This window comes from Bactrocera neohumeralis, unplaced genomic scaffold, assembly GCF_024586455.1.
Source record: "Bactrocera neohumeralis isolate Rockhampton unplaced genomic scaffold, APGP_CSIRO_Bneo_wtdbg2-racon-allhic-juicebox.fasta_v2 cluster10, whole genome shotgun sequence".
Classification (NCBI taxonomy): Eukaryota; Metazoa; Arthropoda; class Insecta; order Diptera; family Tephritidae; genus Bactrocera; species Bactrocera neohumeralis.
Window position 1 is genome coordinate 23,892,313 of NW_026089623.1, and position 12,618 is coordinate 23,904,930.

Below are 12,618 nucleotides of genomic sequence, written 5' to 3' on the forward strand. Positions count from 1 at the left end.
GTAAGTTGTGTTTAATGTGGTGAAAAAACTTCTTGAAATGTTCTACTTTTGGGAAATTTTGTACTCTAAGGTAGAATCTCTCGTTATCTATGACCATGCTTTTGTGTCGAAAGTGTGACGCAAAGCGAAGCGAAGGTTCTTTGTGAATTGGCCATAAGTGTATACATACATACTTATATAGTTTGTATATCGACTTTTGATTTGGTTTATAAATTTTTTAAAAGATGGGTTAAGAAGTATATGTAAAGGTTGTTTTACAATAGTTATTGTGCAGTATTAAAAACAATATTAATAGGAGAAATTTGAGATAAAGAATATGAGAACTCGACCCCGGTGCCGAACATGGCTGCCGTTATCTACTCAGCAGCTTCGTTTGCGAAATCTTATTAGGATTGAAGGTATAAATATTAAATGCCAGGAATCGGGCGCTTTGATATATTATACGCTGCATGAAACCGTCGAAAAAGATGCTTTTTATACAAGCGAATGTTTGCCCCATCGACAGGATCAAAATTGGGCAGAAATTATATGTCCTAAAATATTTAAAGCCAATGACCAAAGTGTTTGTGTCAAAGTGTGGGCGCATTTTATAACTGGCTTACTAGATAAAGATTGCGTTCAACAAATTGCTTGTGCTAATACGGAGCCATTAAGGTAATGTATATCTATGTATGTTTATCAAACTTTTACGAATATGTGTTTTTTTTTTCAGTGCCTTCTCAAATAACCTTTGGTGTCCCCGTGATGATAAGGAAACAAATCCGCAATATAAACTTCTTTTCACTTGGGGAATATATCTTTCTGGTCTGACGCCAGTAAGTGAACAATACTTTTTAAAGTTAAAGGAAAATTCTTTGCTTTTCTATATAAACGGAGGATGCTTTACCTCAGCAAAACATATAAATTCGGGCATTACAATAGTTGACAATTTCTATTTTCTAAATGAAGTGTTTCCACATTATGTTAAAAGTCGAATAAACTCGTCAAACACAAATAATATTGAAGAAGGAAATGTAGTTTTTTGCAAAAACGCTGTAACTGCTCGTTATATAATTATGTACTATAAAAAGGATGACGTACGTATAGGGTATAGCTTGCAACAGCTTTTAAAGATACAGGAAATACAACGAAGATGTTTACAAAAATTAAGAGAAAGCAAAGATCTTACTATTGAAATTCAACAAAAATGCATGCAATGCATCACAAAGAACCATCTTTCCATTCCACTAAACTCATCATTTAATAACTCATTCACGAGGAATTCTCAAAGAACCTCAATGGGTCGAGCATTAAGTGAGTTATATTTCGAGGAACGCCAATTGAGTCCACAAATTTTATATTGTGCCAAAAATTTAAAGAAGCAATTAGAAACCTTGCGATTGAAACAAAGCCTCCTCCAATTTGAGCATAAAAGTTTTTCTCTTCGCTTACATCAAAAAGCCAACGATTTACTCCTTTTAAATGAAATCCGACTCCGGCATCAACTTTCTATTCAATCTCGAAATCAACAGTTGCATGACGAAAAAAAAGTTTTGATAGAGCAATATCAGGAGATATATCTTCTTAAAAAAAAAAAGGTCGATATCATCCGAAATACAGAGCGGAGAATGTCAGCATTATGTGTTGGCCTACGTGAAATTTACCCAATAGAAACAAAAACAAATGCTTTCAATACTATCAACAACGTACCATTTCCAAGTATGGATGCATTGATTAATGATACTAAGTCGCATAATACAAGCAGTTCGGAAAATATATTACCTATTACTTTGAGTGTTTCACTGGGATATATTGCTCATTTAGTGCAGATGATTGCTTTTATATTCAACCGCCCTTTAAGGTAATTTACATCGAAGATTTCCATTTATATTTTTCACTTTTTTACAACATGTAAGTTTTAAGTATGTAACAATTTCAATTAACTTTGATTTTTCGATTTTAGAAATGCAATAATACATCAAGGTTCCCGCTCTCGAATAATTGATGTCGTAAAAGAGATTCCGTTATCGTGTTCAGAGTAGGTAGTAATTTACATAATCTTCTTATATACATAGCTTATTTACATTTCATTCTTAGATTTCCTCTTTATAATCGCTCAACTATACCGTCTAAGGCAGTAAAATACGGAATATTCTTGCTAAACCAAAATATAGCTCAGCTTTGTTTCGATATTATAGGACTGCGTTGTGATATGAGTTTGACACTTGAAAATATCCGTCAGATATTTTTTTATCTAAGTGAAGTTCAAACCTTGGATGAGAAAAAAATGTATCGCAATAAGAGGGGCACGTTGAGCTACAATGGTTGTACAATTATGGATAGTAATTTGCTCTCGAATTCACATTCATCTATCGATATAAATAACTTGTCAGTTCCTTTGGTGACTGTAACACCAGAAAATTCCTCGTCGCAATTGGCAAATAGCATGCCATTCCCAATTGAAGGTGGCATCAATATCAAACAAAGGTTTGTAACTAGAAATATTATTTCTTATGATATGTGTCATTATAAATGGCAGATGGTAGATTTATTGATCATGATTCAATTATATAAGGTTTCATATGTAGCCCAATAACAACTATATGGGAAAAATTGAATCCATAATGACAAAATCAGCCGTTTTCTTTTGTAGTCTTTTGTCTTCACGGTTCAAAAACAAAATTTTTAAATATTTCAACCCATGTTTTTTGAGTGATAACCGAATACGAATAGATTGTAAATAACACAAATTCGAAATGACCATAATGATAAGATGAGTGGATTCCCTGGTCTCTATTAATAAGTCCGTTCGTTTATTGCATTGAAATTGCCCAAAACCAAAATTGTTAAAATGACTAGCAAGACTGACGATTTAAATTTCAAGAATTTTTAAATATAATTAATAAAACTTTTTACACGTGTTATAGCTTTTGACAGACGCCAGCGTTGATTTGGATTAACTGCATTCTTTTTTTTCTTAACTGTGGAAACCGCTTACGCGGTTATAGCCGTGTTAACAGAAGCGCGCAAGTCGTTTCTTCTTTTCGCATGGTGGCGCCAATTGGAGATTCCAAGCGAAGCCAGGTCCTTCTCCACCTGGTCCTTCCAACGGAGTGGAGGTCTCTATCTTCCTCTGATTCCCCCTGTGGGTACTGCGTCGAATACTTTCAGAACGGAGTAATAACGCCCATTCGGACGGCATGACCCAGCCAACGTAGCCGCTGTCTGTTAATTCGCTGAAATATGTCAATGTCGTCGTATATCTCATACTGCTCATCGTTCCGTCGAATGCGATATTCGCCGTGGCTAACGCTCAAAGGGCCATAAATTTTTCGCAGAACTCTTCTCTCGAAAACTCGCAAGGCCGACTAATCAGATGTTGTCATTGCCCATGCCTCTGTACCATATAGCAGAACGGGAATAATGAGTGACTTATAGAGTTTTGTTTTTGTTCGTCGAGAGAGAACTTTACTTCTCAATTGCCTACATAGTCCGAAGTAGCACCTGTTGGCAAGAGATATCCTGCGTTGGATTTAAGAGGCTGACGTTGCTGTTGGTGTTGATGCTGGTTCTAAGATAGACGAAATTATCGACAACTTCAAAGTTATGACTGTCAACAGTGACGTGGGTGCCTAGTCGCGAGTGCGATGACTGTTTGTTTGATTACAGGAGGTATTTGGTTTTGCCCTCGTTCACCACCTGACCCATTTGCTTCGCTGCATTATCCATTTTGGAGAAAGCAGAACTAACGGCGCGGTTGTAAGGCCAATGATGTCAATATCATCAGCATACGCCAGCAGCTGTACACTCTTATAGAAGATTGTATCTTCTCGGTTTACTTCTGCAGCTCGAATTATTTTCTCCAGAAGAAGGTTGAAGAAGTCACACGAAAGATAGTCGCCTTGTCTGAAACCTCATTTGGTATCTAACGGCTCGTCAGCTAACACATCCATATTAGTTTTGCGGGAATCCCAAATTCCAACGTCGCGGCATAAAGGCAGCTCCTTTTCGTGCTGTCAAAGGCAGCTTTGAAATCGACGAAGAGATGGAACTCCATTAATCCGGATTAATTCAGGAGTAATAGCATTGACAGACGGAAGCGTTAATCCGGATTAACTGCATTAAATAAAACAAGAAGTTTTATGTTGTGATACAGTTTTAAAAATAAGGCGTTGATATGTTTTTGTAGTAAAAAATGGTTTTGTAACAACCGCAGTGTTTATCTTTATCCATTTTCATTGAATATATTTAGGGTTTTCACAAGTCTCATAAAGTTATAAGTTATAACGATTCGAAAGCATAGCATTGAGAATTGTAAATGTGTAATCTCATTTTTGTATGAAATCCAACAACAATTTTTTTAAACAAGTGTCAAAATTTATAATTTTACGATGCTATACGACGGGTTGTGAGTACCCCAGTTATAAAAATGACAATCAGCTGTATACGAGAGGTTCAAACTCGTATGGCTTTTGTCTGTCACCTACAAATATGGATCTAATGAAGTGCACAGTTAATCCGGATTAACGCTGCCGTCTGTCTAAGCATGAGCGGATTGTAATCTTCGAAATGTGCAAGTGTTTGACGGGAGACATCAAGTAGCGTCTTATTATCGTACGGAGTATAGTGTTCTGACACAACTGAAGCTTCTTCATTCAGGCGACCATATCGGTGCTGGGTAGTTTATGAACGGCCGACCGATTGCTTTATATATTGCCTACAACGGTTTCCTTGTTTATTCCTCAGATCCTGCCAGGAACACAGACTGTCATAGTCCCATATACCCAACATATTGATTTTTGTACTTCAGGATATCTTTATGTCATATACGTCGGTCTATATCTAAGACGTCTTAGTAAAAATAAGAAAACGTGTTATCGGATATTCTATAGTTTATTAGCAAAAATGTGTGAAATTCATGGACCCAGAATTGCCTCGACTCCCATTTCGCTACATATAATGATTTGCATTATGTGTGTGAGATATCTTAGTAAAATTGCAAACCAATCACTTACATATGTATAACATAAGTTAATGATATAATGTTCGGTTGCGCCCAAACCTACCCCTTGCTTGCTATGCGTATCTTAATTTCTGGTGGAAACTAAGTGTGGAATTAAAATCGGTTTAAAATTTCATTAGGTACGTCCCTCTAGTATACTTCGTCCTCTCCACAATGTCGTTTGTGTCTAGAATGGGTGGTTCATTCGAATAACGAATATTATTCATATCGTTATTTTGCTTGATTTGATATAAAATACATCAATATTATAATAATGGCATTACGGGACGAATTTAGTGATGTCGGCATACCTTCCACTAGTACGAATAAACTGAATATACCAAATATGTTAACGTGGTTGACTTCTGGGGAAAAATTTCTCATATTAAGCAAAGCATGGAGATTTTCGGTAACATTGCGGAGTTTGCACTGCTGATTTTATGCTAGCTGATGCTCGTGTATTGAAAATTTGAATTTTTAAACATAAAAATGTGCGAAATAATTCTCATTAAAACTCTCACTGACGAGTTTGAATACAAGGAAGATCGGTTTCTATTAGAAAGGTACAAAAAGCGAATGGATCGTGTAAAAAAAAAAATTATTGTTTGCGAATAGCTGTAAAGTCAAACAGATTATTCAACACGTAAGGAAGGGCTAAGATCGGTTGCAACCGAACATTTAATACTCTTGCATTTTGCAGGAATCAAGGCCAGGAAAATACTTTAAATACACTAACAGCTCGGCCCGGCTTCGCACTGGTCGTTTTCGTTTTTACGTGGGGTCATTAAAAATTAGTAAAATGAAGGAAATTCGAACATGAAAGTATATTTTTTTGTATTCTTGTTATTTTTTTAATTTTTGTAAAAAGGACTTTAGCATTTACTTTCTCTGCTCCTGGAAAATAATTTATTGAATCAGCATCCCTGTAAACAATCAAATAATTTATTTTGTTAACTTTAAATTATTTGTAGAGTTACGATTTAAGTTTTGTTTAAAACATATTATGTATATATTGTTGCTATTCAGTGCGGTTTGTAGTTCGTTAATTAAATAATTTTTTAGCATTGGAGCTATGTTTGACCGTAACGATAGCTTATCTGCGTTTGAAATTAAATAGATTTGCAAGAAATGTGGACTTTGGCCTGATGATGGTAGTGGCTATCTATTAGACGATAAACTTTTCCCTCTATTTTAAGAAGTAGATATAAAATTATCTCCCTTATTTCTTTCGCTCCAAACGACGTCATTTGAAAAAGGTTATTTTACCTGCGTTTAGAATGCTCGTAACTCGACTTCCTAGAGCGAGCTTGCATATTTCTAATATTTCCGCTGCACACGCTCCGTACTCGACTCTCGAGCGCGTAATTGAGAAGTCCTTAAATTTTGTTGAGCAAGCCTTTGCGTGCGCTCGATACTCCACTCTCCGGCACCCGATTGCGATGCGTTTTCTCTTCGATTTACAAGACGATTTTCAGTTTCTGATGAAGATTCTCCGTCACGTCGTGTTTTTGATACCCTCGCAAGGGAACTATTTCCAGGAAGTTGAGATCTATATCTTTTGGGCATTTTAAAATGAAAAAAAAAACTATTTCTTGACATTGAAATAGTGATTCAGAGTCCCAGTGACACCTGCATTACTTATTATTATTACGGGACACCGCGACAGGCACAATATTATTTCAAGGTAGGCTGGAATAATAGTTGGAATAGTATGTAGGTAAATACATATGTGTGCATCTTGTAAAGAGAGTTGTTGGCATATGTGTAAATATTTTTTACTGAAATTATTACCCTCAAATATATTAATGAATATTCTGGAATAATTATTGAAATCAGTAATCCTAAAAAATAATAATACATATAATATATGTATATTTGTATTAAGACTGCAGTACTTCGAATAAATAATAATAATCCTACACTTTTTTCATGCTCTTAAAATTTTAATTAATTTCGAAAATTAAATATCACGATATCAAATGCCCACATAAGGAATATCCCAACTGGAATAGCAATTTGACAGTTAGTATGCTATAAACTTTTGCCTGTCGAGTTGCCCCGTTATGGTGTCGCCTAACCCAGCAGCTCGAGTGGCGACCATGAGACATTTTCAAAATTTTAAACTTGTGATATCTTTCGAATGGAGTATCTAAATTGAATAATTCAAATAGTTGTATAATGGTATTGAAACACACTTAAATATGAAGTCATTTCTTTTGACATTATTTTGTTCAATATCCAATAGTTTTCGCAGCACACGCGATTTAAGAAAGTTTCTTGGAAATTTTTTCACACCTTGGGTTACATTTTTGGAGTTTTAGTATGAATCCCTTACTTTTTTGATGTTCACCACAGATAGTGTAGCTTCCCAATAGTGAAAGAATTTATTAAATCGTTCAAGTAGTTTCGGAGCCTATTCAACGCAAACAAGCAAACAAATCTTTCTTTATAATATAAGTATAGATATATATAGTATATAACTGATACAGACTAGCATATTCGGCATAAGGTTTGTTAGAAAACCGAAAATCATTATATGGTACATACATATAAATATAACTAGCTGTGCCGTCGACTTCGTCCGCGTGAAATACTGAGTTTGGGCTTCGCTTTTATCTTCGTCCGCGTCAAATTCTGTTATCAAAGAACTTCTGCGTAAATTATATTTTTTGTTTTATTTTCTGGTGGCAGAAGAACATATTGATTTTCTCCGCAACCTGATCATGACAACGCGACATTTAATTGGCCATGTAAAAGCAGTCTTGGCGTAAATCGATCCCCACGTGTTTAAATGTTGCCCCTGCGGTGGTTTCAGATTTCTAAGTAAAATTATTGGGGCGCCTATTTTTAGCTTAAGGGAATGTGGAGGAAGGCCACTTGGGTTCAAAGAATTTAGAAACTCCTGTGGGTAATGGACCACATCTTCTTGATCCATTACATTATCAATAGAAGTGTATGTGACTATATCTCCTTCAAGTATGTATATTTAAAATTATGTCATTAATTTCGTCCACGCTATTGTTTCTCGCTGCCAATATTGCCCTTTGACACATCCATTGGTGATCTTAATTTTCTATTTCGCTGATGTCAGGGTAAACTTTTGATATTAAATCCTCAATGTTACCTACTCTTACTCCTAAATCGCGGTCAATTTAAATTTTATTTTGAAAATGAGGTATTTTCCCATCTCCTACTAAAACTAATTTTGAAGGGAAAGTTATTCTACCTCTCCCCAAATGGGCTCTCATATTTGTCGATAATTTTAAAATCAAAGTTCGGGAATTCTGTGAGGCCCAACGTTGAGATCGTTCAGCGCTTGATTCCCGTTGTCGGTTCGCCAAAGTTCGGAAATTTTGTGAGGCTAGACGCTGCGAACGTTCAACGCTCGATTCCCTAGCACGGTTTTGTTGTTGTTGTTTTAACGGAGATTCAATCCCCGTTGGGATGGTAAATATCATTTGAGTTGTCGTCGAGGTCATCTAACGGTAGGCCCAAGAAACGTGCTGTTTCGACGGGGTCGGACCAAAGGGAGGAGGGTGTTAGATGGGTAGGGTTTGTGGGGCATGCAAAGAGGTGGTCAGTGTCATGCGGAGACTCGTTGCATGCAGGACATACATCGAGTATGTCAGGGTCTATTCTGGATAAGTAGGAGTTTAACCTGCTACAGTATCCAGAACGAAGTTGCGCAAGGGTCACACGCGTTTCTCGCGGCAGCTGGAGCTCTTCGTCTGCGATGGGTGGTGGTTTAACTCCAAGAACGCCATTCACGGGAAGGGAGTCGGTGAAGGTGTTGATGGCTCCACTGTGAATGGCGGTCAGTACCTGTCGAAAGTTAGTTGCGTCCGAAGTCCGGTCGGCGTACTGTACGACGTCGTCGACGTAATCCAGGAATGACCTCTTGATGCTCCTAGGAGGCGTTTCCGCTCCAAGCAGATGGCTGCAGGGGTGATTTCTGCGAAAGCATCCCAGCAGGAACTGCCTGGAGAGGAGTTCGTTATGCTCCTTAACCGGGAGCATGCGCGTCTCACTATGAAGGTGTTCAATCGGAGACATCAAGAGACATCCTGTAGTGGTCCGGAGTGCAGTATTTTGGCAGGTCTGAAGTTTCCTCATCTGCGTGCCACTGCATCCAGGCGACCATATGGGCGCTGCGTAATTGAGGACCGGCCGGCCGATTGCCTTGTATGTTGCCAACAACGTTTCTTTGTCTTTTCCCCATGTGCTGCCAGCTAACGACTTGAGGATTTTGTTGCGGCTCTGTACTTTGGCGATAATCGCGGTCGAATGCGGAGAGAAGGAGCATAGACTGTCGAAAGTTACACCTAAAATCTTAGGATTATTGACAGTCGGAATTTTGACGCCGTCGACTGCAATGTTAAGCTCAAGTCTATACTCCTTCGTCCAGTTGGTAAAAATGGTCGCTGTGGATTTGGTGGGGGAGAGTGTTAGATTTCGTGCAGTGAGGAAACGAGAAAGATCGGAGAGGTAGCTGTTTACCTTCGAACACATGCCATCGATTCCATTGCCCGACGCCAATATCGTGCAGTCATCAGCGTACGAGGTTATGGAAACTCCCTCTGGTGGCTGTGGGAGTTTCGAGATGTAGAAATTAAACAGTAGTGGGGAGAGGACACCACCCTGCGGAACCCCCTGTTTAATTCTTCTCAGTTTAGATGTTTTACCTCGAAATAGTACGGATGACTGGCGACCGCTCAGGTAGTTCATGGTCCACCTCTTTAACCCTGGAGGGAGCGTAGTTGTTTCAATGTCCTGCAGTAGCGTTGTGTGATTGACCGTGTCAAAGGCTTTTGACAGGTCCAACGCTACGAGGATCGTTCTTTCGCAGGGTGGTTTCTGGTTGAGGCCACGAACTATCTGGGCGTTTATGACGCTAAGTGCTGTGGTGGTGCTATGCACTTTTCGGAATCCATGCTGGTGGCTGGCTAGGCTCAGGTGGTGAGTGAAGGTCGGGAGTAGCAAGGCCTCAAGTGTCTTCACTACTGGGGAGAGGAGAGTTATCGGTCGATAAGATTCCCCTTTGTTGGCGGGTTTCCCAGGTTTCAGTAGTGGGACCACTCTTCCGACTTTCCACACATCGGGTATTTGAAGAGTGGTCAGCGACAGATTAAGTACCTTGGTGAGATATTCTACTCCCGTCGAGCCTAGATGCTTTAGCATTAGCATGTTGATTCCATCAGGGCCAATGGATTTGGAGGATTTTGCTTTTTTGATGACACCCTGAACCTCCTCACCGGTGAAAGTAAGTGGCGCGCCGTCGTTTGGCATTTTGCGCAGCCGTCGGTTAACACATCGTTTAGCTTTGTCTACCGAAGGGTGCAGTGTGAACTGCCGGCTAAAATAGCTCGCGCACTTCTTCGGGTCCGAAGAGGCATGACCATTGAATTGAACTTCAACTCGGTCGTCATGTCTCTTCGGGTTAGACAGAGCTTTGACAGTAGCCCAAAGCGTACTCACTCCGGTGGAGAGGTTGCAGGACTTCAGGTGTTCTAACCATTTCGTCCGCTTATGTTGATTTACCATACGCCGAATCTCCAAATTGAGATCCCGTATTCGGGGATCCCCGGGATCGGCATGGCGTAAGGTGTCGCGCTCATTAGCTAAAACGGCTGCTTCGGCTGGGAAATTTGGGCGGATTTCCGCTATTCTTCCAGCCGGTATGAAGCGAGCGGTAGCTGCTGCGATCACCTTGCGGAATTGACGTTCGCCAACGCATACGTCCGTAGGAATGGGTAGAGCGTTGAAGGTGCTCTCAGTAAATTCTGTGAAGCCGACCCAATTAGCTTTGTTAAAGTTAAAGTAGGTGCGGTTGTCCACAGAAACAAAATCGGGAGGCTTCTCGATCGAAATAATTATGGGCAGATGGTCTGATGCGAGAGTTAGCATAGGTCGCCAGGTTATGCTGTTTATCAGACCACCGCTAGCAATGGTAATGTCCGGCGAGCTATTACAAGTGCCCATAACTCTGGTGGGGGCTTCGTCATTCATTGTGCAGAATGTCGAATCGTCAATCTGTTCCGCCAGCTCCATCCCCCTACGATCATTTGACAGGCAGGAATGCCAAAGATCGTGGTGCGCGTTAAAGTCGCCTTTTTAAGTCGCGGTTTTGTTCATGATTGCTCGTTGAGTACCCAACCTATGCATATTCTCATCCTTTCATTGCTGCGCAAAACTCGCAGCCGCTTTGCAGTAGCAGTCTGCCGAGAAAGCTGAGTTCTTTTTCAGGCATTATAGTGACAAAGAAAGAACGTAGAAAATGAATAAAAAGAATGTAGAAAAAAGAAATGTAAGATTAATAATCAGGAACCTAATTATTTTTACCTGCACTTGGTATTTACGTAAACTGAATATTACGTCAAAAGAATTACCGAACAACACATTTATTTGGATAAAGATTAATAATATTATATTAGGACAACTCTAATAAATAATTTCGACCAAATTAGTTATCACAAAAACGGTACTCACAGAGTTTTTTTTAGATCATTAAAAGAGAAATAATTCTTTCATACATAACTTTTGTGTATCTTGAACCGCTTTCGCAGCGCAAGGAACGGAAGCCCTCAAAGATAAAAAATTGCCCCCTTTATTTTTACACATTTACCACTGTTTCTTCGCTCCTATTGGTCGCAGCGTGATGCTATATAGCCTATAGCCTTCCTCGATAAATGGATTATCCAACACAAAAAGAATTATTCAATTCGATCCAGTAGTTTTGGAGGTTAGCGCGTTCAAACAAACAAACTCTTCAGCTTTATAATATTAGTATAGATAATATATAATTTATCTATTTTTCTCAATACCACATACTAAAAAACCACTCATATATACAAAGTGAGTTCTAAAGTACACAGGACTTAAAAAAAACCAGAATAAATGGGTTTTTTCGGCAAAATTAATTTTTTTTTTATTCAAAATAGTCTCCTTCTGCTTCATTACAGCTTTTTGCACAGTCCAAAAGCATTTCGAACGAGTGTTTTAGCTTGTTGGCCGCCAGTATGCCGGTGCAAGCCTTTACTACGTCTACGTCTGCATAACGCTTTCTTTTCATTGGCAAATCCATTTTTCCGAAAAGGAAGAAGTCGCACAGTGTCATATTAGGTAAATACGGGGAGTGGTTAATAGTTAAAATGTGTTTTTTGGTCAAATAATCGGTCCTTCGAATGTTGGATTCTGAGCAATTTATGGTCGTCAGTCAATTTGTGCGAAACAAACCGTGCACACAACTTTCGTAAGCCCAAATGTTCGGTCAAAATGCGATAAATCGTTTTTTTGGGGACGTTCAATTCTATTTCCATGAATTTCAATGATGATTTCGGCTGATTTTTTATGAATTCACGCACAGTTTCGGTGGAATTTCCGGTGATCACGGATTTTAATTGGCCCACATGTTGATCGTCATTTATGTTCTCACGACCACTTTGAAAACGTTTAAACCATTCGTGCACTCTGGTACGGGATAGGATTAAACTTGTTTTATCAATTTTAAATCAAAATTTAGTGTTGGCTTTTTGTTCGAAGCTCACTTTCGCACCGATAACACAAACATACTGACACTTAAAACGCAATAACTTCACTTCCAATGTCATGAAATTTTCACTGGACAATCGATAAAGCTA

General features: G+C 38.8%; 1 protein-coding gene across 2 annotated transcripts in view; it reads left to right on the forward strand.

The window, feature by feature from the left end:
- Positions 1-213: 213 nt before the first annotated feature.
- Positions 214-12,618, forward strand: part of LOC126765219 (UV radiation resistance-associated gene protein) — a 61,506-nt gene continuing 49,101 nt past the window's right edge. Inside the window, exons 1-4 of one of the 2 annotated variants that reach the window (XM_050482855.1) lie at positions 214-654; positions 713-1,840; positions 1,943-2,017; positions 2,077-2,466. In XM_050482855.1, the coding sequence (XP_050338812.1) occupies positions 317-654; positions 713-1,840; positions 1,943-2,017; positions 2,077-2,466 (1,931 nt within the window). In that variant the 5' untranslated portion in view covers positions 214-316. The remainder of the gene's footprint in view (positions 655-712; positions 1,841-1,942; positions 2,018-2,076; positions 2,467-12,618) is intronic. The other variant, XM_050482854.1, reaches the window with a different exon arrangement.